The 25,246-nt window shown below is 35.0% G+C and overlaps 1 protein-coding gene across 1 annotated transcript in view; it reads left to right on the forward strand.

Annotated features, from left to right (window-relative positions):
* CTDP1 (CTD phosphatase subunit 1) overlaps window positions 1-25,246 on the forward strand; it is a 160,218-nt gene that overhangs the window by 69,943 nt on the left and 65,029 nt on the right. Inside the window, exon 11 of the mRNA XM_027852376.1 lies at window positions 12,383-12,548. Coding sequence (XP_027708177.1) covers window positions 12,383-12,548 — 166 coding nt within the window. The remainder of the gene's footprint in view (window positions 1-12,382; window positions 12,549-25,246) is intronic.

The following is a 25,246-nucleotide window of genomic DNA, read 5'->3' on the forward strand; positions in this document are numbered from 1 at the left end:
GTATAGGGAGAGAATTTAGAAGCCAGTTGACGAGAAACAAAAGGTAACAAGGTTCTAAACTGAACAGCACAAAACCTTCTAGATGACAGTCCTTCATATATTTGGAGATCTGTTATTTCTCCCCTCTCAGATATGCTTTCTAGAGAGCATAGTGTAATGGAGGAACATTAGATTTGGAGTCGGGATGTGGGTGGTCTGGGAGAAGTTAATCTTTGGGCTTTAGTTTCCTCATCTGTAAAATGAGAATGTTATACTAAATCACAAAGTTCCTTTCCCAATCTAAATTCTGTGTTCTGATTTGTCAATGTTTGTGGCCTCCAAAACATAATACAGTGTGGGCTGATGAACACAGATTATAGTGTAAGAATGACTTTTCAGGAAATTACATTTTTATTAATACAGTCTAAGATTTCATTGTTTTTTTCAACAGTAGTCACATTGTTGGCTCATATTGAGCCCTGAGCATAAAGCAAGTTTACAATAAAACTTTCTTAACTGAAAAATAAGTCTTGCATTTAGGTTCAAAATATCATTTGTTCAAGTACAGGATGGAAAGAAATGTATTCCTGTTAAGAATAGTTCCTTGATAAGAAGGTTTTCAGTGACCACAAACTCAATTATCAGTGTGATGTTATAGGAGACACAGAAAGAAGTATAAGGTATCCCTATTCTCAGAGATTCTACCATTTAGGGGTACATGAGGAAAAAGCAAATAAAGTAAGATAATATATAAATAAAGGCCAAATTGTGAGAAAGGCCAGAACTGCAGGGATCTAAGAAGAGGCAAATTGTTGAGGACCGGAGTAATTGGGGAAGATTTTATAGTGGAACTGGGCCTTGAAGAATAGGACATATTACAATAGGTAATAAGGAGAAAGGGGAGCATTCTAGGGGAAGGGAAAAGTATAGACCATACTATTACATGATTGAATTAGACTGGAGGCTAGCCACATGTTGCATTTTTGGAAATAAAATCCATTAGATTGGGGTCATATCATGGATGATCATGACAGTTTAGGGAAACAAACAGTAAATTGAGAATATTCCAGTTTTCTTGGAACAAAATGAAATAGTAGGTACTATGCTTTACATAGTTTGTAAAGCACTTTACTCATAAAGACCCCTGTGAGATAGGTAGTGAAAGAATAATCCTTATTTTAAAGAAGAGAAAAGTGAGTCTCTGAGAGGTTAAGTGATTTCTCCATCAGTAAACATCTTGAGGTGGAATTTGACAGGAGATTTCACAATTCTGAGTCTGTTGCCATTTACTATGTCATGCCACTTCTAAGATAAGGCTGGGAACCTGGAGAGGACTTATAATGCCACATTCAGAGTTTATTTAATAGGCAGGAAGAAGTCACTGAAGGATTTTTTAGTAAAGCCGTGACATCAGAGCAGTGCATTAAGATGACTCAGACAGCAATGTGAAGAATAGATTGGAGAGGAGATAGAATTATTCACATCAGAGAACATTAGTATGGACATTGTCACATTATAAACATTACTACTACAAAATATCACTCACAGAACATTTGGGAAATCCTTCCAGACTCTCACAAGACCACACTTATGGTTTGTCCCAGTTAGTACAAGTGCTCGAACCATGGCAAATATGATACAGTTTCTTAAAAGTAGATTTTGAAAGGTCAAATATCATTTACTTGTTTATGGACAAAGCAGCACAAAGGGGAATCAGTAAAGAGAGTATGTATGTATCTTCAGAAACAAAAAAGGCTGTTATCACTTTATATTGCAAAGTAAAGTACTTTTTATTTAGATATAATCCTGAGTATATGTAATTTATGTTGTAAGTTTCTAAGAAGAAAATGAAAATTTATCTTGTTGACTACTCCTCATATTTCATTATTTTTTCTAAATTTTTAATATCACTCTAGTGATGTGTTTGGTTTTTGCTTTTTTATTCTTGTCAGTTTATGCCCTACCATGCCTCATCCTGGCATGTGACAACTGTTTTCTCAAAGGATATGCCAGTGAAACTCAAGGTCTGTTAGGTCTTATTAAAAGTGGAATGGATTTGAGTATAGCCTTAAAAATGGACTTCACTGTCACCTTCCCAACATTACCCTAGCTTTGTTTAGAGAAGTTTGTTAATACAAGGTTCATCACCAAGGGAAAAATTATTTTAGCGGTAGCAGCTCATGAAAAATAGTCTTAAGGTCAGATCTCTAATCAGTGCAGTGACCAATCCTGACTTGAGAAGACTGGTGGTGAAGCATACCTTGGCACTCTTGGCGGTGAGGATACAGATCAGAAGTGCCAAATGAGACATGTTTTCAGACATGGCCACTGGGTCAATGTATTTTGTTTACTAGGTGGCACAGTGGGTAGATTGCTGGGCTTGGAGTCAGGAAGACTTGTCTTCCTGAGTTCAAATCAGGTCTCAAGACACTTACTAGCTCTGTAACCTTAGGCAAGTCACTTGACCCTGTTTGCCTCAGTTTCCTCATCTGTAAAATGAGCAGGAGAGGGATATGGCAAACCATTCCAGTGTCTGCTAGGAAAAAGGCAAATGGGTTCATGAAGAGTCGGATGCAACTGAAAAAATGACTGAATAGCAGAACAGGTAATTACAGAAATGAAAAGAAAAAAGAACATCAGTGAAACATTGAAATATACACAGAAGAAGAAAAAAATTCAAAAGAGAACTCAAATTGCAATTTTATTGCTACTTGGTTAAATTTAATACATAAGTCATACATATTTTATATATATATATATGTGTGTGTGTGTGTGTGTGTATATATGACCATATGTATAACCATATATGTATATGTATAACCATATGTATAACAATAAATTTCTGTTATATTTTTGAAGATTATGTATATTTAAAATTTCTGTTGTATTTTTAATCTTTTTTGTTCTTTATACATTGAAATATTTTTGTTTAATTAAGTTCATAATAAAGAATGTTTAAGAAAAAGTTTAAAGTCTAAAGCTTAGGTTGTGAACTACATCAGTAGAGGGAGTGTTGAGATGTGAATCTTTGAGCATTTTCCCCAATATTGATTTTTTCAAAAAAAAAAAAAATATGGACCCTGAGCTTTATTCATTATCTTATACTTTGAATAATGGAAGTACAGTGGCAGCTTAAGATCATCACCTTTATATAAAATGTAATACTTGTGAAATTTAGTTTCTGATTTGTTCTTATAGTACTACATATTGTCATGTTAAAGTATTTGCAAGATCTGAATTATGTATAGTTTAGATGATTTTTTAAAAACATATCCATTATTTATACTATTTCTAGCATAAAACCGTAAGCTTTTGACTCTGTTTTTCTTTGGTGAAAATCAAGAGCAAAATCCAGGTATATTGTCATGGAAAACATACAGCTTAATGAAAAAAAGAAAGCATTTGAATCACTCAGCAGTACTTGGAAATAAATAGCAATAAACTATAGAACTGCAAAGATATATGAGAAAAAATAATTAAGAGTTGTCTGAAAACAGACTTGCAGATGGTATGCTGAACTTGAATTAAGTAATAAGACAATGTGTTCATAGCACTAATAATACAGCAGTAGATAACAGCAGATTTGTTCCAAAATGTGTATAATTAACATGTGAAAAGCAGTAGTTCAGTTCCAAGTAATACGTTATAAAGAGGCAAATGTTTTAGTTATTGGAAGTTTCTTGTGAGAAAAATTTGTACAATTAGGGCTGAAATTTGCAAAAGGAGTTTGACATATTGCATAAGTTTCATCTTTTTAATTTGCAAGTTTGATTTACAGCAAGGTGCATCATTTTCTGGTTTTAAAATTACTACTGCTTTTAGGGAGATGTTCATTTGAATTATTACTGCAATGTGGTAGAGAGTAGTCAAACAACAAGCATTCATTAAGTGCTCCCTCTAGACCAGGCTTCATGCTGTTTTCACATTTAATGTGGTCCATTATGTGTAGCATGACAGAATAGAAAGAATGCTGGATTTGGATTTGGAGTTGGACTCTAAGCCTCTACTGTGTCCACTTGTCTCACAGAACTAACACTATTTTCAGTCTGTAGGACTAAAGGAAAAGTGGTGGTGGTCTGTCCTACATGTTTTAACTCCTACTACTTAGTATCACATGTTTATCTAAAAAGAAAGAATTCGTGCACAAAACTTCCATGTAATGAATTTGATAGAACTGAAGCACATTCTGCACAACCTAGGCCTCAGGAGGTCTGGGAAATCAGAAAGCTACACATAACCAAGTCTAAAACTCATCCTAGTCCTCTATTTATTGTTTGGATGACTAGTTACTTATAGTGTTGATTCAGTTTGTGATATGCAACAGCAAAAAAATGGCTTCTCACCTTTCCGCTTTTAATGTTCGAAAGGTCCCAGCTTTGATGTTGTACCACTTTTTCTTGCATACTAGTGGGTCTAAGGTAGTATGTTATCTCTGCTCCCACATATATGCTTTGGGATCCTAGAGCATTTTAACTGACTGAGGGCGGTCAAGGAGGGAAGAGCCTGACTTTGCTCATAGCAGATTTATTGGGTTTTACTCATAGAGATAGGAGCCTGTTCTTATGCCCCAGGCTGTACTACGCAAAACATTTTTCTGTAAATTTCCCAGTCTGGCACCTCACAGCAGTAACTAGAGCATAGTAGGCATTTTTAATTTAAAAATTCTTAATGAGTTATTGATCCCTTTGCACAGCTTCTCATAAGGAACTTCCTGGCAAAACAAAGTACAGAGATGGCATGGTCTAAGTTTCCAGTTAATTTAAAGTTCACCTCTACAACATTAAAAAAAAATCTCCTCTTTCAGACTACAGACTTTTATGATATAATGTGGTAGTTGTGTTTTTATAGAGTCTTTGAATCAACCTGATTTCACTCTCAATGTATGAGACACAAAATATTTTCTTTGTATTTGCTCTTTCCTGATGGATGATGATCATATCAATGTGAGAATTCTGTCTACCATTATATATCACAACTCCATCTGTTCCTTCTTGTCCTTTGCTTTTATCTTACATAATGATGTTTATGCACTCAGGTTATAATGATAAGACCATTTTAATAACTAAAACTACATTTGAACAATAATACACTTGGTTCTTGCTTATGATTGTTATGAATGTCTCTGTATGTATACACAGTTTTTCTTTATGATAATCCAAAGACTTTAGGGTTTCTAATTTATCCTATGTCAAATTGCAAAAGAATTCTACCTGCTGGAAAATTATATTGGACAGAAAATTTAAATGTAGAGAAGAATTTAGAAGGAATTTGAAGAAAACTAATTTTATTTGTAATGTCCAGATTACTTGTTTATAATCTCTGTTGTTTGACTAGTTTCCATTTATTTTTCCTTCTAATGATGGAACTGCTCTGTAATTCTTTATCATTGTAACATTATTACTTCTAGTGAAAAATTACTTCTAGTGAAGAGGATTAAAACTAATGTAATAAAACTGTTACTTCATCATATTTCATCTTGCTCTCACCTTGTCCAATGTGGTTTTATATGAATTGATACAATTGGTGATGCTGAATGCACTTTATTTTTGAAAATTATTTTTATTTATTTCATTAAATATTTCCCAATTACATGTAAAAAATTTTAACAATCATTTTAAACAATTTTGAGTTTCAAATTCTCTCCTTCCCCCCATCTCTCCCCATCACCACTCCTGCCCCCCTCACCCCTCCATTAAGGCAAACACTTTGCTTTCTATTATGCATGCGTAGTCATAGCAAACATTTCCATATCAGCCATGTTGTAAGACAAACAAACAAAATAAAACAATAAAAATAAAGTAAAAAAAGTATGCTTCAATCTGCATTCAGAGTTCACCAGTTCCCTCTCTGGAGATGGATAGCAGTTTTCATAATGGGTCCTTTGAAATTGTCTTGGATCATTGTCTTGATCGTGTTAGCTAAGTCTTTCACAGTTGATCATCCTTACAATATTGATGTTACTGTGTATAATATTCTGGTTGGCTCACTTCACTTTGCATCAGTTCACATAAGTCTTCCCAGGTTTCTCTGAAACCATCCTACTTGTCATTTCTTATAGCATGATAGTATTCCATCACAATCATGTACAATGTGTTCAGCTATCCGCCAGTTGATAGCCCTTCAATTTCCAATTCTGTCACCATATAAACAGTTGCTATCAATATTTTTGTACAAATACATCCTTTTTCTTTTTCTTTGATTTCTTTGAGATACAGACCTAATGGTGGCATTGCTGGGTCAAAGGGTATGCATAGTTTTATAGCCCTTTGGGTGTAGTTCCAAATTGTTCTCCAGAATAGTTGGACTAGTACACAATATACCAACAGTACGTTAGTGTCCAAATTTTCCCACAGTCCCACCAGCATTTGCCATTTTCTTTTTTGTCATATTAGCCAATCTAATAAGTGTGAGGTGTGGTACCACAGAGTCATTTTAATTTGCATTTCTCTAATCCGTAGTGTAAATGCTTTTTAAAGGAATGAAAGATGTTTATTTTCTTTTTCACGAGTTTGCTGTTCTATGTATTAGGTATTAATCTACTAGTTACTCATGACATGTAGCAGTTAAAGTAATTATTTTTACCTTATATGCAGAACTTCCTTTCACTAGTAATCATGTTTTCCATTCAGGAAGGGAGGAGACAATTTTTAACAGGTGGGAATTGATGTTTTTTGCTTTTTCAGATCATGTTTAATAAAATATTAAGTGTTCCTTGGATTTCCTGAAGGGTGCTTTGAGATTCTATGGTTTTAAATTTGTATTACTCTTTTGTATCTGACCACATGTAAGTGAACATAAAATATTATGTTTCTAAGCTTTTGTTAAAAATAATAATAAAAATAGGTGCTTCATTCTCAGAAAGCAAAAATGATTGTTTCTTAGAAAAATTACTTTCTAAATTGATAATTGAAAGGTTACAATTTCTTTTCAAGCAAAGATCCTGACCAAATTTCATGATGTAGCTCCTCTCAAGGCTAAATGTTTTCTAGGCTTAGTATATTTGTAGACTACATAGTAGTGACGGATTTAATCAAGTGTCAAGAGTCTTAATGTTACGTGAAGTTTTTCTTTATTCATGGTGGTTTGGAATTTGTGATAACTGACTCGAGACTGAAGTTTACTTTTATACTCTTGATGGAAAAAAAAAGGATGTACAAACTCAACAAAATTTTAAGGGAAATGCTTTCCTTCTCAAGAGTACAAACTACTTTATTTTCAAGCAGTTTATGTTTTGATTGCAGTATGAGAACAGACCTGTATTGTTCAGACTAGTTAGTACTTTGTATGAGATGAGTCTCAACTCTTCATTAAAGTAGAAGTTATATTCTGTATACTTAGTCTAGCAATGTGTGTATGGAAAACAATAAAAACTACTCTTCTTTAATTCTGTAATTTCAACTTTAATAATATTTCAGAAAGGCCTTTCCCTAATGATTAAGGTTTTAGTGTATTATCATGTTTCTCTAATTCAGTTTTCATATGTGCTTGTTATACAGTGATTTGTTGATTACAAGTGGAAATGTAGTACAAAAATAATTAGTACAAGATAGTGTAGAACACTTAGGAGTATTCCAATTAGGCAGCTACTATCTTGACCAAATTCCATGGTGTAGTTTCTCTCGAGGCTAAAAGTTTTCCAGGTTTAAATACATTCACATGTAATTTTCTGTATTCTAGAAAGCAGTTAACAAATAGAAACAAACCTCATTTAGAGTATAGGAATTGCCAGTTTAAAAAAATTCTAAAGCAGCAAAATGTATAGAATGTTATTCCATGTTAATGTATATTATAATATTACATATTATTAGTGCGTATTGTACCATTATGGAGAGTGGCTTTCAAGAAACTACTTACAATATAGAAAATGTGACAATCTTCCAGCATAATATAAAAGAGCATCTCTGAATCATTTAAATATATGAGTATTTTGAGTATGAATGGTAGCATACCTTTTGAATAGAAAATTGGATGAAACAGGTCTAGTCAGTTGTATCCCTAATGTCACTTAATCATTAGAAAATAAGAGTAGACTGACTTTAGAGATTCCTGAAAAGTGTGTTGATAATTTGTAAAATGTTAGCATGTAACTCTTTAGCGATCACAGTTAATTATGGCTTAATTTTTCACGAGGTAACAGGAAAAACAGTACAGGAGGATGAAAACTCAGCTTTTAGTTCTGGTCCCTCTGCTTGTTGGCTAAAGATCTTTGGCAAAGACCTTAGCTTCTCTGAGACATAATTTCTTTTTTTTTTCTTTTTTTTAAATTATAAACTTAATTATCAACAAACATAAATATTCCAGTATACAAAGAACAAAAAAAAAAACCATTGTATGTGAAACCATGAACTTCTGTTATATAGTTTTTTTACGTATTCAGTTTTGCGATGAAACAAAATTGCTATTTATTTCCCTCCGAAGTTTTATTTTGTTCTGTTTCTTTTTTCAATCTTCCCCTCCTCCCTTTTCTTCTCCTTCTCATGAACCCTCTACTGTAACAGATAAGTAAAGTCAATCAAAACAAATCAGTACATTGAACCATTATTTCTACATCATCCAAATAGAATTGCCTAACCCAGAGGGTTGTGAGAATCAGGAGTTGCAAAAGTGCTGTAAACAACTGTATAGCACTATATTTCAAGATTGTTTTCCATGCCACATAAGTTTCTCCCCCATACCTCCCCCCAATTTATTTATGTAATTTTCCTTGCATTTTAACCTCTTCCTTTGGCCCTGGGCCACTCTAGATCTCATCCAGGTTGGCCAGGCAACTAAATGATATCCCTCACTTCTCGCTGCCATCGGAGCAAAGGGGCACCCTATACTTTCCCCAGGATTTCTTGACTGCTTATAAGGTTTGGAAGTGACAGCTCCATTCCTTTCTGTGAAACAAAAGACTGACTCCTAGGTCTTACCATCTACCCTGGCACTGCCTTCTAAGACCCTCTAGTCCTTACCATCTGCCCTGCCTCTGTATGCTGTAGTGCTTTCTGTGTGTCTCTTTCACACACTCTCGCTCTCTCTCCTGATCTACTTATGTAACAAGGATTTCTTGGTCTTGCCATCTGCCCCATCACTGAAGTCCTAGAATTTCCCAGACTTTTCCATCTAACCTTATGTGCTGTCTCCTCCAATTAGAGTATGAGATTTTTGTAAACAGTCTTACTTTTTCTATTTGTATCCAGTGCTCATCACAGTGCTTGGCACATATAAGTGCTTAGTAACTGTTTTTTGTTTTTTGTTTTGTTTTGTTTTGTTTTTCATTCCTTTAACTGTTACTCTAGAGCAGTCTGTGTCAAACTCCAATGAACGGAGGGACCCTAATCCATACATAAGAATCCCTCCCTGCAGGCACATATTGACTTAGTTTTAAAATTTAATGTTATCTATAGAGTTTTTGTATTTTTGTTATTTCCCAATTGCATTTTTATATGGTTATGGTGGTGGCCTGTGTAACATTTGGCTCTAGAGTTTTGCCTCCTCAACAGTTTTTTCATTTGACTTCTCATGGCAACTAAATACTAGACTTGTTCTCAAAGCTGTTTCTCTCTGGAACTTAGCAGCTCTGTAACCTAGAGCTAGTCTCTTCACCTCTCTGTGCTTCAGTTTTCTCATCTGTAAGACAGGACTTAATTAATACCTGTGCTACCTTCTTCATAGGGTTGCCTTGGGGCTCAAATAAGACAATGTATAGAAGAACACAAAACCTATGTCATGTGGTAGTTGAAAGCTTTTGCAGAATATGATTCATTTATGTGTGAGATTTCCAAAGCCCTAGAACTTGACCCCATTAATTTAAAAAAAAAAATCACTATCACTTTTCTGGCTCCTATTTTCATTAGTCAAGAATTTCAGTTCTTAAATTTTATTGAAGAAAGTATTTTTAATGACAGCTCTATGTTCAGAACTTACATTTTAAATGTAAATTCTACTTATTACTGATTCTAGGAAAAGATCATCTTTCCATACATTTCCCTTTTATCTAAGACAGCGGAAGAGAGATGCACAAGCTGTCTACAGGATGATTGCATGTAAATAACCTAGAAAAATAATGTTCCCATCCTTGCAGCCCAGATGGCATCAATATTGCTTCCAAGTTCCTAACAGCACCCCCACGCCCCAATCCCCTACACACATACACACACACACACACACACACACACACAGAGGTAATAGAGAAACAGGGATGATAGCTATTTTCTTCAGGAATCCTATAAATTACATGAAGTTGGAGATGTAGAAAGAGGTAAAATTTCTTACACACTCAGGTGAGAGGAGAATCAAGAGAGGATAGTATTGTGAAAACCCAAAGTGGAGGCAAGCCTTTATAAAGTACTTAATCTGTGTTTATTCATACTAAATGGAAGAAACCCCAGTAATTGGACTCCTTTTAAACAAAATTCCACGTTAATGGCAGAAGAGTGAAGAATCTTGTTTATTCTATTAAGAGTCACTGACTGGTTGGAGGACACAAGAGCTTATGTAGAACTAAAAATCAGTTTATTGTTAAAGAGAAATATTGATTGTCTTAGATCATCTTTTGAAGTTTATAGGAGCCTTAAAATTAATGTTAAATTTAAAAATAAGTTTCTTAGATAAGGGGGAAAACAGAAGAGAAGGGAAGAAAATATAGAAAGAAAAAAGAACAGTGTCAGTGAGCAGGGGAGAAATAACAGCAGAGGAAGCAGAGAGATCTTTAAAAAATCTGTAGGTTCTCAGGGTAAATTATCAGTGCTCAGTACAGTATCTTGCATGTAGTAGGTGCTTAACAAACGTTTATTGATTGATCAACTATTGCTACTTCCATTTTCAGAATTCTTATTTCTTTAGCAATTCACTACTATTCACAATCCTTTAATTATTTTCATCCAAACATTCAGGCTGCTCTAGGTGGGAAATTATCCCCTTGTCAGGAAGACTATCAACTGAGCAATATCCCTAAACTGTTTACTTTCCACAGACTAGGTTAAATAGAGCTGGAGGCCAACTTCTTATCCCAGGATTCTGGGTAGATGTAAATACAGTACATCATAAACCAATTTGGCTGCTGGTACTTAAGCTAGTGTTAGAGAAATTCTGCTAGCTAAGACAATTACATTCTTTACTAGCCCCTGCTATTGTGACTAGTATTCCATCAATTGTTTGAAAAGTAGATCAGGGAGGTAGGTGGTGAAATGGATAGAATGCCAGGACTGAAGTCAGGAACTCATCTTCCTGAGTTCATAGCTGACCTCAGACTCTTACTAGCTGTGTGACCCTGGGCAAGTCACTTAGCCCTGTTTGCCTCAATTTCATCTGTAAAATGAGCTGGAGAAGGAAATGGCAAATTACTCCAGGTTCTTTGCCAAGAAAACTCCAAGTAGGGTCACAAAGAGTCAGATACAACTGAAAAGCAACTAAGTAGATCATATCTGTGCTGATTTTTCTGCATCAACTTAAATAATTTTGTTTACTGTCCTCCTTAGGAGCTCTTTGGACTTCAGAGTGATCTTTTTTTTTTTCTTTGTAAATAGCCATTATTGATCTTGGAAATAAGAGTGAATCTTCTTACTCGATATTTTGCCATACTCACCAGGTGGCATCTTGATGGGCTAAACATCCCTTTGTGAATAGAATACTCAGGGACCAAATAGACCACTAAGTTAAAAACAGAGATGTCCTTCCTGGACACTATTGCCTAGCAGTGGGTGCTGCTAAGTATTTGGGGTTTTTTATTTTAAAAGTAGATCTCCTAACATATTTATTATTTTTAAACTAAGTTGACTAGTTTCTTCTTCCTTAAACTCATGCTATTTATGATGATGAGGGGAAAAAACACTGTAAGGCAAATATCACCGTTCTACTTGAACTTTAAAAGCAAACATCAAAAACTATTGTTGGGCCATTGATTCTGTAGTTTTTGTTTTGTTTTGTTTTTGCTTTTTCTGGGGGGGGGGGAGCTTTTGTTGTTATGATTAAGAGTCATGGTCTTAGAGCTGGAAGGAACCTCTGAGGTAATCTAGTATAGTTCTCTTATTTTACAGAGGAAACTGAAGCCCGGAGAGGTTAAGTGATTTTCCCAAAGTCACATAAGTGACAAATGGCAGAGATAGAATCTAAACATAGGTCCTAGCTTTTATAAGGTTTTTTTGTTGTTGTTGTGTCTTCTTTTTTTTTAAGGTAGAATCTGTTTTAACGGGGTTTCTTGAATCCTTTTTGTAAGCAGAATTACAAATAAATAATGAAGGGAAAGCAACCAAAGGAGAAAGTGTTTTGAAATCTTATGGATTTTTTACTACACTGAATTATTTCACTGTGTTGGTATTTCTCTATTTGTGAACTCCCAAGAGTCACGAATCTGATTCATTGCTGAAATGATGCACTTCAAACAATTTTTCCTCATGTGGGACCTGTGAAATTTTTTCAGAGTTGTTCAACCACATCAACAGCAGATGTTTGATGAAGAAATGCCAGCCAATCAAGATGAAGACGAGCAGCCTGGTCCATCCAGAAGAAAACGACAGCCAAGTATGTCTGAGACAATGCCGCTATACACACTTTGTAAAGAGGATTTAGAAAGTATGGATAAAGAGGTGAGCCATGACCAAATGCCAGGAATCTAAAGACATGGTTTTAGGAATATAAAACAGAAGTGCTGGCTGTTTTTGATGGCAGTAATAATTGATAACCGCTTTTGTGTCTGTGCATTCTCTCTTCTAGCTGAGTTTTATTTCTATAGATTTTGGTAATTGCATAGCAGAAGCAAAATTGAAATACTACTGTATTTATGTTGTTAGTTTTATGTTTACATGTTCCTTTATATTAGAACTCCTGGCATCATGAAATATTTTAAATTAAATTAGATCCATGAAACTACTCAGTGATATCGGCAGAAGATATCTTGTATGCACTTTGTGATGCAGGTATTATTTCCCATTATGTGCTATTTTTACTGCATTATGCATATGCAAAACAAGTGGACCTAGGCTAAAAACCCAGTAATAGTGCTGTTAAAAATATGTTTGTAATATGGTGATAACAATCTTTCCTAATGTATTTTAATACCATTTTAGCTTTTGTAATTCACTTTTTATCTTGTGTTATGTGGAGAGTTTATACTTTTATGCTGCTTTATTAGACAGTTAAATAATTTTAGACTTTTTTTTAAATGTTGCATTGTGGGTCTAATGGCAGTGGAATCTTCAGTACGTTTTTAAATACATACTAAATATAGTGGTTTTCTTTCTTGGAGGAAAAAAAATCTGAAACTTAATAACTAATATTAAGATTTTAAGATTTTTACCACAATTTAGTCAAGTTAAACTAGAAAGTTATTAGCAATGGTATCCTCATCACAATAAGGTAATTTTTTTAGTCTGAATTCAGGAATGCTTTTAAATGAATTTAGATTTTATTAATTGGAGTAACACCTGCATAGTTTTGAAAAAATTGTAATACATATATTTAGAAGACACTTATTTTCCAGTAGACAAGTTTTGTTTATTGAGGGATTTGTGTTCCTCTTTCAGTAATTTCCCAGTCACCAAATTGGGAATCTCTAATGTAAGGGCTGTTACGGTTCTGTCATTCTTTGGTTCTATGTGGTAACCATATATAGATTTACAACACCAATTTAAGGTTTTCAGGTGATTCTGATTAAGGTGAAAGTTGTCATTGATTTCTTAATTCTTGAACATCTTTCAGAAACTTAATTTAACCAGGTAAATTAATTTAGTTCTTTGTACTTTGGAGGGAAAAAAAAATTACGTAAGATTTAGATTGAGAATAATGGACCATGCTAATGAAAAATAATATTTTTGTTTATTTTCAACCCTGTCAGAAACTACATATTATTACTTTAGTCTTATTTATACTAAAATGTATAAAATGATATTAGTATCAAGCTACTTTCAGGATTACCATATTTACTATTATACCTCCTTGTTTAATTACTGTTGATATACATATTCAACATATTTATTCAGTACATACTGTATGTTTGAGGATACAATAAAAAAATACAATAGATACAAAAATGAAACAGTCCTTCTCTCTAGTGTACATTCTCTTGGAAGCAACATGTACCCATGTAAATAAATAGAAAGTCATTAAGGAGGAAGGGCATTAACAGTTGGCATCAGGAAGAGCTTCATGTAGAAAGTGGTGTGAGAGCATTCTGGGTAGTGGGAAAGAGACAGAGACGCAGAGAGAGGAGTCCATTCCATGCAAGGGAGATGACAGTGCAAGGGCATGGACATAGAACATAGAGTGACATGAACAGAGAGGAGCCCAGTTTGACTAGACCATAGGATGTAAGGAGACTAATATATAGTGAGGTTGGAAAGGTTACTTCAGGTCAGATTATGAAGTATTTAAAAAGCCAAATGGAGGAGCTTTTATTTTATCTTAGAGGAAATAGGGAACCATTGGAGTTTATTAAATAGGATTAGATAAAATGTACTCCAACATCTTACTTAGATATCTGGGGAAGGCTTTTATGATGATCAAAGAAAATAATAATTCAGAAATCAAGAAAAATATTTTCTTTGAATAATTTTCCTTTATTACTTTTTGTGTTTTATAATGTCATGGAACAATATGTGCGTGATTACAATTTACACATCAGTAAATAGCTAGCTTATAATGGCTGTATGTTTCAATAGGCTTTTGAATATGAGCTATTTCCTATAGGTACTTTATATACAGAAAACACATAGTCATGATAGGTTCACAATTATATAGTCACTGGCCTATTTGGGAAGGGGCCATTTTGTTATGTTTCAGGGAAGGGACAACAGAAACTTTCTAATATGGTAGTTTTCAGTTTGCTTATTCTTGTTTCTAGAGGAAAATGCCTCACTTCTAACTTAGTTTATCAACATAGTTTATAGTATATAAATATTTTACTTCTACTCAAATTTACAAAATAATACTGGTAACAGATGATTTTGAGGATTGCCATATTTGCTGTTGTGTCCTTTCTTGTTTAATTATTACTTAATTACTACTCATACACATAATCAGCAAGTATTTATTAAGTGCCTAATATGTTTTGGGGAATACAGTACAAAAATGCAATGCAAATGCAAAAATGAAACAATCTTTGCTCTCTAGTTTATATTCTGTTATCCTTTACTAAAATTTAGATGATGCTTATTAGTCAGCATACACTTGGCTGAGTTTGTGAACAGTTTTTCTGAACTCATGGTAAGTCTAGGGAACAGTTCAATTTTTGGCACATACTCGGCATCCGTAAGAAACAGCTCTTACCAGAGGGCGGGCAGCTTGCCCAGTGAAGTTTATCTCAACTGTCTCAAGAACAACTTTGAAGAAGCTATTGTACCTTAGAAAAGAGACATCAAAGCCTATTTTGTAAGGCTTCTTAAGAAAAGTCACAAAGGATATTAAAATGTTTGAACTTGTCAGAGGCAAGCTAAGAGGCTAAATATGGTTGTGATAGATATCAAAGAAATTTATTAAGCAAGTAGAACTTTTCCCAGAAGATGAGTCATGCTGCAATTTCCATATTAATAAGTAAAAAATAAATTCAGTTGCACCTAGGGGTTGGTTCATCACTAACCCTTACTTTTTTGGGCAGAAATTCCTACTTGAATGGCACCTTGAATTGTGAGGCAGATTTTACAACCTGTATCAGCAAACAGTGACCAGCAAAGCCCACTCATAGTCATACTACGTCTGGAGTATCATGTTCAGTTCAGGGCCCCACTTTAAAATTTTTTTTTTATTAATTTATTTTTAACATTTATTAAATTAATTATAATGTTATATATTTATTATATATAATATTGTATTATATAATAAATATATAATTATATAAATATAATTATAATAAAAATAAATTAATTTATTTTCAACAATCACTTCCATACACTTTTGAATTTTAAATTTTTCTTCCCTGTCCCCAAGATGGTGTGCAATCTGATATACGTTCTACATATTCATTCCTATTAAACATTTTCACATTAGTTATGTTGTAAGAAAGAATTAGAACCAATAGGAGGAACCACAAGAAAGAGAAAACAAAACAAAATAGAAGAGGGGAAAAAGAGCAAATAGCATGCTTTGATCTGCATTCAAACTCCATAGTTCTTTCTCTGGATGTGGATAGCATTTTCCAGCATGAGACTTTTGGAGATCCTTGCATTGCTGAGAAGGGCTAAGTCTATCAAAGTTAGTCATCTCACGACATGGCTCTTACTGTGTGCAACATTCTCCTGGTTGTGCTCATTTCATTCAGTGTCAGTTCATATAAGACTTTTCCAGGTTTTTCTGAAGTCTGCCTGCTCTTCATTTTACATTCATATACCACAACTTGTTCAGCCATTCCCCAGTTGATGGGCATCCCCTCAATTTCCAGTTCTTTGCCACCACAGAAAGAGCTGCTATAAATATTTTTGTACATGTGGGTCCTTTTCCCATTTTTATGAGGGTTACAGCCCTAGAAGTGGTATTGCTGGGCTGCACATTTTTATAGCCCTCTGAGCATAGTTACAAATTGCTCTCCAGAATGGTTGGATCAGTTCACAACTCCACAACTCTACCAATAATGCATTAGTGTTCCAATTTTCTGACATCTTCTCCACCATTTATCATTGTCCTGTTTTGTCATGTTGGCCAATCTGATAGGTGTGATGTGGTACCTCAGATTGTTTTGATTTGCATTTCTTTAATCAATAGTGATTTAGAGCATTTTTTCATAAGACTGCTTTTTTGATGACTTTTTTAATGACTTTAATTTCTTCATCTGAAAACTGCCTGTTCATGTCCTTTGACCATTTAGCAATTGGAGAATGACTTGTATTCTTATAAATTTGACTCAGTTCTCTATATATTGTAGAAATGAGGCCATTATCAGAGACACTGGTTGTAAAAATTCTTTCCCAATTTTCTGCTTCCCTTCTAATCCTGGTTACATTGGTTTTGTTTGTGCAAAAACTTTTCAATTTAATATAATCAAAATTATCCATTTTGCATTTCATAATCTCTGTCGCCTGTTTGGTCATAAATTCTTCTATTCTCCATAAATCTGACAGCGAACTATTCCTTGCTCTCCCACTTTGCTTATAGTATCAGCCTTTGTATCTAAATCATGCACCCATATTGATTTTATTTTTGGGATTTGGTGTAAGATTTTGGTCTATGCCTAGTTTCTGGCATACTCTTTTCCAGTTTTCTCAGCAATTTTTGTCAAATAATGAGTTCTTGTCCCAGAAACTGGGGTCTTTGGGTTTATCAAATAGTAAATTACTATAGTCATTGACTACTATGTCTTGCATACCTAATCTATTCCACTGATCCACTCTATTTCTTAGTCAGTACCAAGTCATTTTGATGATTGCTGCTTTACAATACAACTTAAGATCTAGAACGGCTAGGTCACCTTCCCTAGCATTTCTTTTCATCAGTTCCCTTAATATTATGGAACTTTTGTTTTTCCAAATGAATCTTGTTAATATTTTTTCTAGCTGTATAAAATAATTTTTTGGTAGTTGGTTGGTAGGGCACTGAATAAGTTATTAGCTTAGGTAGAATTGTCATTTTTCTTATATTAGCTCGGCCTACCCATGAGCAACTGATGTTTTTCCAATTTTATAGATCATACTTTAGTTGTGTGAAGTGTTTTGTAGTTGTGTTCACATAGTTCCTGGGTTTGTTTCAGTAGGTAAACTTCTAAATATTTTACAATGTCTACAGTAACTTTAAGTGGAATTTCTTTATCTCTTGCTGTTGGGCTTTGTTGGTAATATATGGAAATGCCAATGATTTATGTGGGTTTATTTTATAACCTGCAACTTTGCTAAAGTTCTTTATTATTTCAAGTAGTTTTTTACTTGATTTGCTAGTGTGTGTGTGTATATATATATATATATGTATGTGTATATATGGATATACTAGAGATACTTGATTCTCTAGTATATCATAATATCATCTGCAAAAAATGATAGCTTTGTTTCTTTTTTGCCTATTCTAATACCCAGGGCCCCATTTTTATAAAGAATATTGACAAACTTGGGTACATATAAACAAAGGCAAATAAGATAGCATGGAGACCTGAAGCCATAACTCTTGACATTTGTAGAATGTCAGGACATGGTATGGCTTACATGAGGTATATTTGGGGATTTAACTTGGAGGGTTGTTATATAGTTGAGTGATTAGATTTTGTTTAGATTAGACTTAGTGGGATCAGTGGGTAAATGGATGTTAAAAGGAGATTGATTTCAGCTCAGTAATTTAATCAAGTGGACCAGTCGTTGATGTTTAGGAAACAGGAAGTTACTAAAGTAAGATAGACCCAAATCCTAAAGCCTATCTAATGGAATAAGAAATGGGCATTCTAGATTGTCTTTTATTTTAGATAAAATTATGTTATCATTGCCATTCATCTGTCATTTGAAAAAACTTGTTTGAAACAAGAGGGCATTCTGTTGCATACCACATTCTTTCACTGAGGCCTGAGAAGAATGGGATGTTTTTTAAATTAATGACCGTACTACTTCCTACCATTGAAATGTGTGTGCACACACAGGTTTGTATTTGCCTGTGAAAAAAAAAGAAATGCTTGAAGATGACAAATTCACCTGTTCCAGAGGTGAGACATTAAATGTACCTTTACTGGCCGTTAGCCAAATAATTGAGTCCATTATAATAAGTATTATAGAAAGTAAGAATACTATATATGTCAGAGGACTCTTAACATTTGCCTTCTAATAGTTTATAATTCATAACTGTGAGATTAGGTTATGTCTACAATTGTGTTTAATACAGGGTTAACTGAATGTTTTAGAGGATGTTACACATTGATTTCAATCAACACTGTGTAGATGCAGAGGATACAAAGACAGAAATAAAACAGTTTCTGTCCTCAAGGAGTCTTACGATCATTAGAATGACACAACATGCAAACAAATATATATATGAAGCAAATTATATACAGCCTAAATAGGAAATAATTAGCAGAGAGAAGACACCAGAATTAAGCGGTATTGGGGAAGGCTTCCTGTAGAGGGTGGAATTTTAGTTGAGATTTAAAGGAAGCCGGGGGGAGATCAGTAATCAGAGAGGAGGAGGGAGTGCATTGCAGGCATAGAGGACAGGCAGAGAAAGTGCCCAGACTGCCTTGTTCCTAGAACAGCCAGAAAGGCCACTGTCACTGAATCAAAGTATATGTTGAGGAATAAGGTGTAATAAGAAGACTGGAAAGGAAGGAGGGAAATGGGTGTGCAGGGCTTTGGATGCCAGAGCATTTCGTATTTGCTGCTGGAAGCCACTGGAGTTTATTTAGTAAAGGAGTAAGTAAATAGGACCTGCACTTTAGGAAAACCATTTTAGTGGCTGAATGGAGGATGAATTGGGGTAGGGAGAGACTTGAGGCAGGCAGGCCCACCAGATTGTTGCAGTAATTCAGATATAACATGATGAGAGCCTATACTAGTGGTGGCAATGTCAGATGAGAGAAGGGGACATATTTGGGAGGTGTTAGAAAGGTGAAACATTCAGGCTTTGGCAACAGATTTGGATATGGGAGGGAGGATGCAAGATGTGAGGAATTCTGGATGACTCCTACGTTACAAGTCTGAGGGACTGGGATGATGATGTTGCCCTCTGCAGTAATAGAGAAGGTAGGAGGCAGGGAGGATTTAGGGGGAAAAGAATAATGAGTTCTGTTCTGGACATGTTAAGTTTAAAAAAATGAATGTTAAAATTTGTCTTTACATGTAATTGGAAAAAATTTTTTAAAAAAATCTAATTAAAAAAGGAAAGATAGTGAAATGTAGTCTCATTGGTTTATAAGGTTATGAGGTGGAAACCCTGGAGGCATATAGTATTATCCCTCATTTTATAGATGAAGAAAGAGAGATTACGACTAAAAAGATTTTGACTTTGCTTGAGTGACAGAGACAAAACCTGGGCCTCAGATACCATTGTACCAGTGTAGGTTCTTTGTCTTAAGCTGTGCAGTGCTTACCCTTGTCGTTTCATAAATCCTCCATAGAAGATCAACCCATCATGCTGCAGACTTTCCTCTAGGTCTTTTAATATTTTGTTGATGATACCAGTGGAACATGAAGGATAGCTGTCTTTTATCCACTACTCTTACTATATGACCAGCCTACCTTCTTTTGGGGTTATATATGTCTTTGATTTCATCATTGTTATTTATTATGCATAAGTCCTAGTTGATGTAAAGTGACTTATTTACATCTACCATGCAACTTTCTATTGCTTTGGGAGCCATTTGCCATTGTGATTATTCTGAGACTGCGGTGTTCCATGATTGATAGACATGTAGCATCTTACTGGAAGAATGTGAGTGTTGAAAAAATGGACTTTGGTAGGAGGGAATAGTTTGTACTTGTTGAGCACACTGCATTTTCTTAAATATTATCTAGCCACCCTTATCTCTTTCAACTTTGGGGCCAAGTCATTGTCCATTTTCAATTAGGTACGTGTACTAGTGAATGAAACTGATTCACACGTCCATTCAGCCACATCATAATCTTGGAAATGTATATTCCTCATCATTTTTTTTTCACTGTGTGAACTGTTAAGCCAGTCTCTCTTCAGAGACTGTGGGTGGGCTATAACAACAATTATGCACCGCTACCAAAATATTCTAAGTATGTTGCTCTTCTGTTTCAGAATCTGCAGTAGGATATATATTGTAGGATAATACACAAACTCCTGAGCTTGGCATTTTTGAAACATTTCACTCCAGTCTAACTTTCGAGACTTAGTAAGCATTCCTCTTTTTCACATATTCTGCATTCCAAACACACTGACCTATTTCCTGTTCCCCAAAATTAGCATTGCATTCCTGCCTCCTTATTTTTCCAGAGGCCATCTTACATTCTTAGAAAGCATTTCCTCTTAGCTCTGCCACTTATAATCCTTAGCCAAGCACAAACACAGGAAAGAGAGTCAGGACACATCCACAATTGAGAGACAATGTATATGGGTAATGAGCCAGCAAACTGAGAAGGAACAGTCAGGTGGGAAGGAAAAGAACCAGGAGAAAGTAGTATTCTAAGAAGTTAGAGAAGACAGGATGGTCAGCAGTGTCTTAGGCTGCCAAGAGATCAAGGCTCAGGAGGACAGAGAAAAAAATCATTGAATTTGGCAAATAAGCAATGACATGAATGAAAGAAAAAGCATTAAATGCTTACTATGTGGCAACAGGGACTGTAGGTGATGCAGTGGATAGAATGCCAGTCCTGGAGAGAAGAAGACCTGAGTTCAAATTCAGCCTCAGACACTAGGTTTGTGAGTCTGGGCAAGTCACTTGACCCTGATTGCCTCAGTTTTCTCATCTATAAAATGAGCTGGAGAAGGAAATGGCAAACCACTCCAGTGCCTTTGCTAAGAAAACCCCAAATGGGATCACAAAGAGTTGGATATAATTCAAATGACTGAATAACAACAAAACATGGCAAGTACTATATTAAGCCTTAGGGATACAAATACAAAAGCAAGGTAACCGTGGTGTCCAAAGGAGATAAAATTCTAATAGTAGAATACTATTACAACACATACAGGGGATTGAGAGTTTGAAGGCAGAGGACAGGGACAGATGATATGTGTGTAGTAGCCTGGTTTGGAGATGGCTGGGAAGTGGTATGGTGGCTTGATCGTCATAAAAAAGATTCCAGAAGTTTGAGGAGACCGGTAGAAAGGTCCCACAAGGAAGGCTCCAGAATTGGGAATAAGGATCACTAGAGAAGTCAGTGTCAACTCACCCAAATGGACCTGAAGCCAGCCAAAACTTGTGATCAGAGAAGTGGTTATGAGCTCCAACAATTAGAAGTCTGATCCCAGTCTCGGTATATCAGAACAGAAATGGGAAACAGAGCCATCCCCCAGAGGGAGCAGAGATATGGGGTCTGGCAATGCACTTCACAAAACACTTAGATCAGATATGGTCAAAATGGGTATGTGATTTAGACATAAAGGGTGATATAAGCAAATTACGGGAGCACAGAATAGTTTCCCTGTTAGTTCTTTGCATAAGAAAAGAGTTTGTGACCAAACAAGAGACAGGATCAAAAGAAGTAAAATGAATAATTTTGATTTTATTAAGTTAAAAAGATTTTGCCCAAACAAAACCAATGCAGCCAAAATTAGAAGGAAAGCAGGCAACTGAGGAAAAAATTTACAGCAAGTTTCTCTGATAGTGGCCTCATTTCTCAAACATATAGGGAACTCAGTAAAATTTACCCCCCAAAAAAAAGCCACTTCCCAATTAATAAATGGTTGGTCCAAGTATATTAACAGGCAGTTTTCAGAAGAAGAAATCAAAAGTATCAATTGTCATACCAAAAAATGCTCTAAATCACTACTGACTAGAGAAATGCAAATTAAAAAACTCTGAGGTACCACCTCACACCAATGGGATTGGCTAACATGACAGAAAAGGAAAATGACAAATGCTGGAGGAGATGTGGAAAAATTGAGACACTAATGAACTGTTGGTGGAGTTCTGAACTGATTCAACTATTCTGGAAAGCAATCTGGAACTATCCCCAAAGGACTAGATAAAAACTATGCATACTCTTTGACCCAGCAATACCACTAATAGGCCTATATCCCAAAGAGATCAAATGAAAAGGACAAATCTGTACAAAATTATTGATAGCAGCTCTTTTTTATAGTGGCAAAGAATTGGAAATTGAGGGGGTGGGCAGCAATTGAGGAATGTCTGAGCAAGTTGTGGCATCTGATTGTGATGGAATACCATTGTGCTGTAAGAAATGATGAGTGGAATACTTTCAGAAAAAACCTGGGAAGACCTATATGAAATGACACAGAGTGACATGAGCAGAACCAAGAGAACAATGTAAACAGTAACAGTGATATTGTAATAAAAGACTTAACTACTCTGATCAATACAATGGTCCAAGACAATTCCAAAGGACTCATGATAAAAAATTCTATTTACATCCAGAGAGGTAATGATGACCTGTTCAGTGCAAATTTAAGTATTTTTTTAACTTTATTTTTCTTGCTTTTTTTGTTGCAACATGGCTAATATGAAATATGTTTTGAATGATTTCGCGTGCATAGTTGATATCATATTGCTTGCCTTCTCAATGGGTGGAGGAGGGGCTAGAGGGAGAGGATTTAGAATTCAAAATTAAAAAAAAAACACTAAAAATAAATAAGTTTTCTATTTAACACCCTACTCCCTCCCCCCCCCAAAAAAAATAAAATAAAAGCACTCGGATCCACAGAAGGGGACAAGGCCAACTAAGCACCTGTAGCATCAGGGCAAGGGAGATTGGGCGGGAGACTTGAGACCAGTATAATCTCCATCATGAGGCTTGTCATGGCCACAGCAGGGGATGAAACCAACTCCTGATTGGGAATCTTTCAAAGAGAAGAAGAAAGGCCAGCAGAGGTCAGAACCTCTGGTGGACAAACCAGGAAACTGGTTGAAAAGAGGCAGAGCATAGGGCTTTCTACCAACCACCTCATCTACATAGGCAGTAGCAACAGTGTCCAAACTAGAAAGAAATGAGATTTTTAAAAAAGCCTACTCAATCTCTATAAGGATGGCTTGCCTGAACGCAAAAAAATCCTAATCCAAAAACTAGAGCTGAAAACATGAGAAAACAGAAAAAAATTTCAAACAATAAAAAAATATTTTGGGTTAAGATAAACCCCAAAGATAAATGCAGATGAAGAGAGTAACCCCACCACAACTTCAAACAGAGCTTCAGAGGAAAAAATAATGTTTTGAATACAAGGACCACAATGGTTACTGGACATAATGAAATGAGATTTTAAAAATTATGTCATAAATTAAATGAGAGTTTAAGAAGAAAAAATTGAAAGAAGGATGATTGTCTTAGAACAGAAAATGAAAAACCTTAAACACATAGTTTATTACCTAAAAAAAATAGAGTGGACAGAACTCAGTCACTCGAGGAGACAAGAAATACTAAAACATTAAAGAAATTTTAAAAAAAATTAGAAGAAAGCTCAAGGTATCTGTTATTCAAAACAACTGACCTGGGAAATAGGTCAAGGAAGAAATAATTTAAGTACTGTTAGACATCCTGAAAAGCATAACCAAACAACTACCTGAACTCCATGTGTTAAGAAATCATTTACGAAAACTACTTAGATTTATTAGAACTAGAGGATCAGACAGAATTTTGATAGCATGAACTTCAGAGGAGGAGGAAAGTTTGTTGAGTGATGGTAACAACCCAAGATTTTAGAAGTGACTCTGTAACACAAAAGACCAGTGTGACAGGAAGTATGAAGGAAGATGCAGCCAGCGCTATATATTATGGCATGATGTAGTATGATTTGTGTGAAGCCAGGTTTCTGAGGGCCAAAAGGTTGGAAGGAAGAGGACAGGAAGAGATCTAAAATGAAGGAAAGAATATTATTTATGGGCTGGGAACCCGGAGGGCATAATTGATAAAATGGCCAAAGTTGAAGTGAGACAATCAAGGTTTAGGGTTGGGGAAGATAGCAATAGGAGGCATTGAGGGCAGGGAGGGAATGGTTTAAAAAAAAAAAAGTCATATTTTTGTGCTTGCTAATGAGGTGCAGAAGCTGAAGCAGTAGCCATTGGAGGAGAGAAATGACCAGAAGTCTCTAGTTGCTTCCCTCCCACCAGTAGGGAGATTTCAGTTATTTGCACTGAATTGGCATAGTAGCATTGAAGAAATTTTAATCAACAGATTAGTTAACTATTTTGCTCTGTTTCTCTAGGAGAAAGTATTATCCTTTTGTCTGCTAAGTAGTTTGTTCTGAGCACCATTACTTTTTCTCTTATTTCTATACTCAGTATCTTTGCTTTCATCAGTGCAAAATGCTTAATGGGATAGTTTTCCTTTATTTTCTAAGCATTTATCAAACATATGCAAGTACTAATAGCTATAGATTATGTAAGAAATGTAGCAGTAGAGCCCCCACTGTTATGAAAAACTTTTGTCCCAACAAAAGAACAAGTTTGACATTCACTGTTCAATTTACAACTCTTGATCTATGTTGTGTTGCTGCTTGTTCTTATGTTACACCTAAAATTAAAGAATTTGTGTGCACAACACTATTATCTGATGGGCCTGTTGCTGTTCATCAGATGTTTAAGGTGATGCTTTTAAGCAGTTAAGGATTTAGCTGGCATTAAAGGTTCATAATATAATGTGTGTATGCATGTATATAGACAAACATACTTCTGAGTACACTATGTTTATATGTACACATATATGTATGATAGATGCAAGAAGATCTCACTTATGGAGAATGACTTGGGCAT

This window comes from Vombatus ursinus, unplaced genomic scaffold, assembly GCF_900497805.2.
Source record: "Vombatus ursinus unplaced genomic scaffold, bare-nosed wombat genome assembly UNPS02009573.1, whole genome shotgun sequence".
Lineage (NCBI taxonomy): Eukaryota > Metazoa > Chordata > Mammalia > Diprotodontia > Vombatidae > Vombatus > Vombatus ursinus.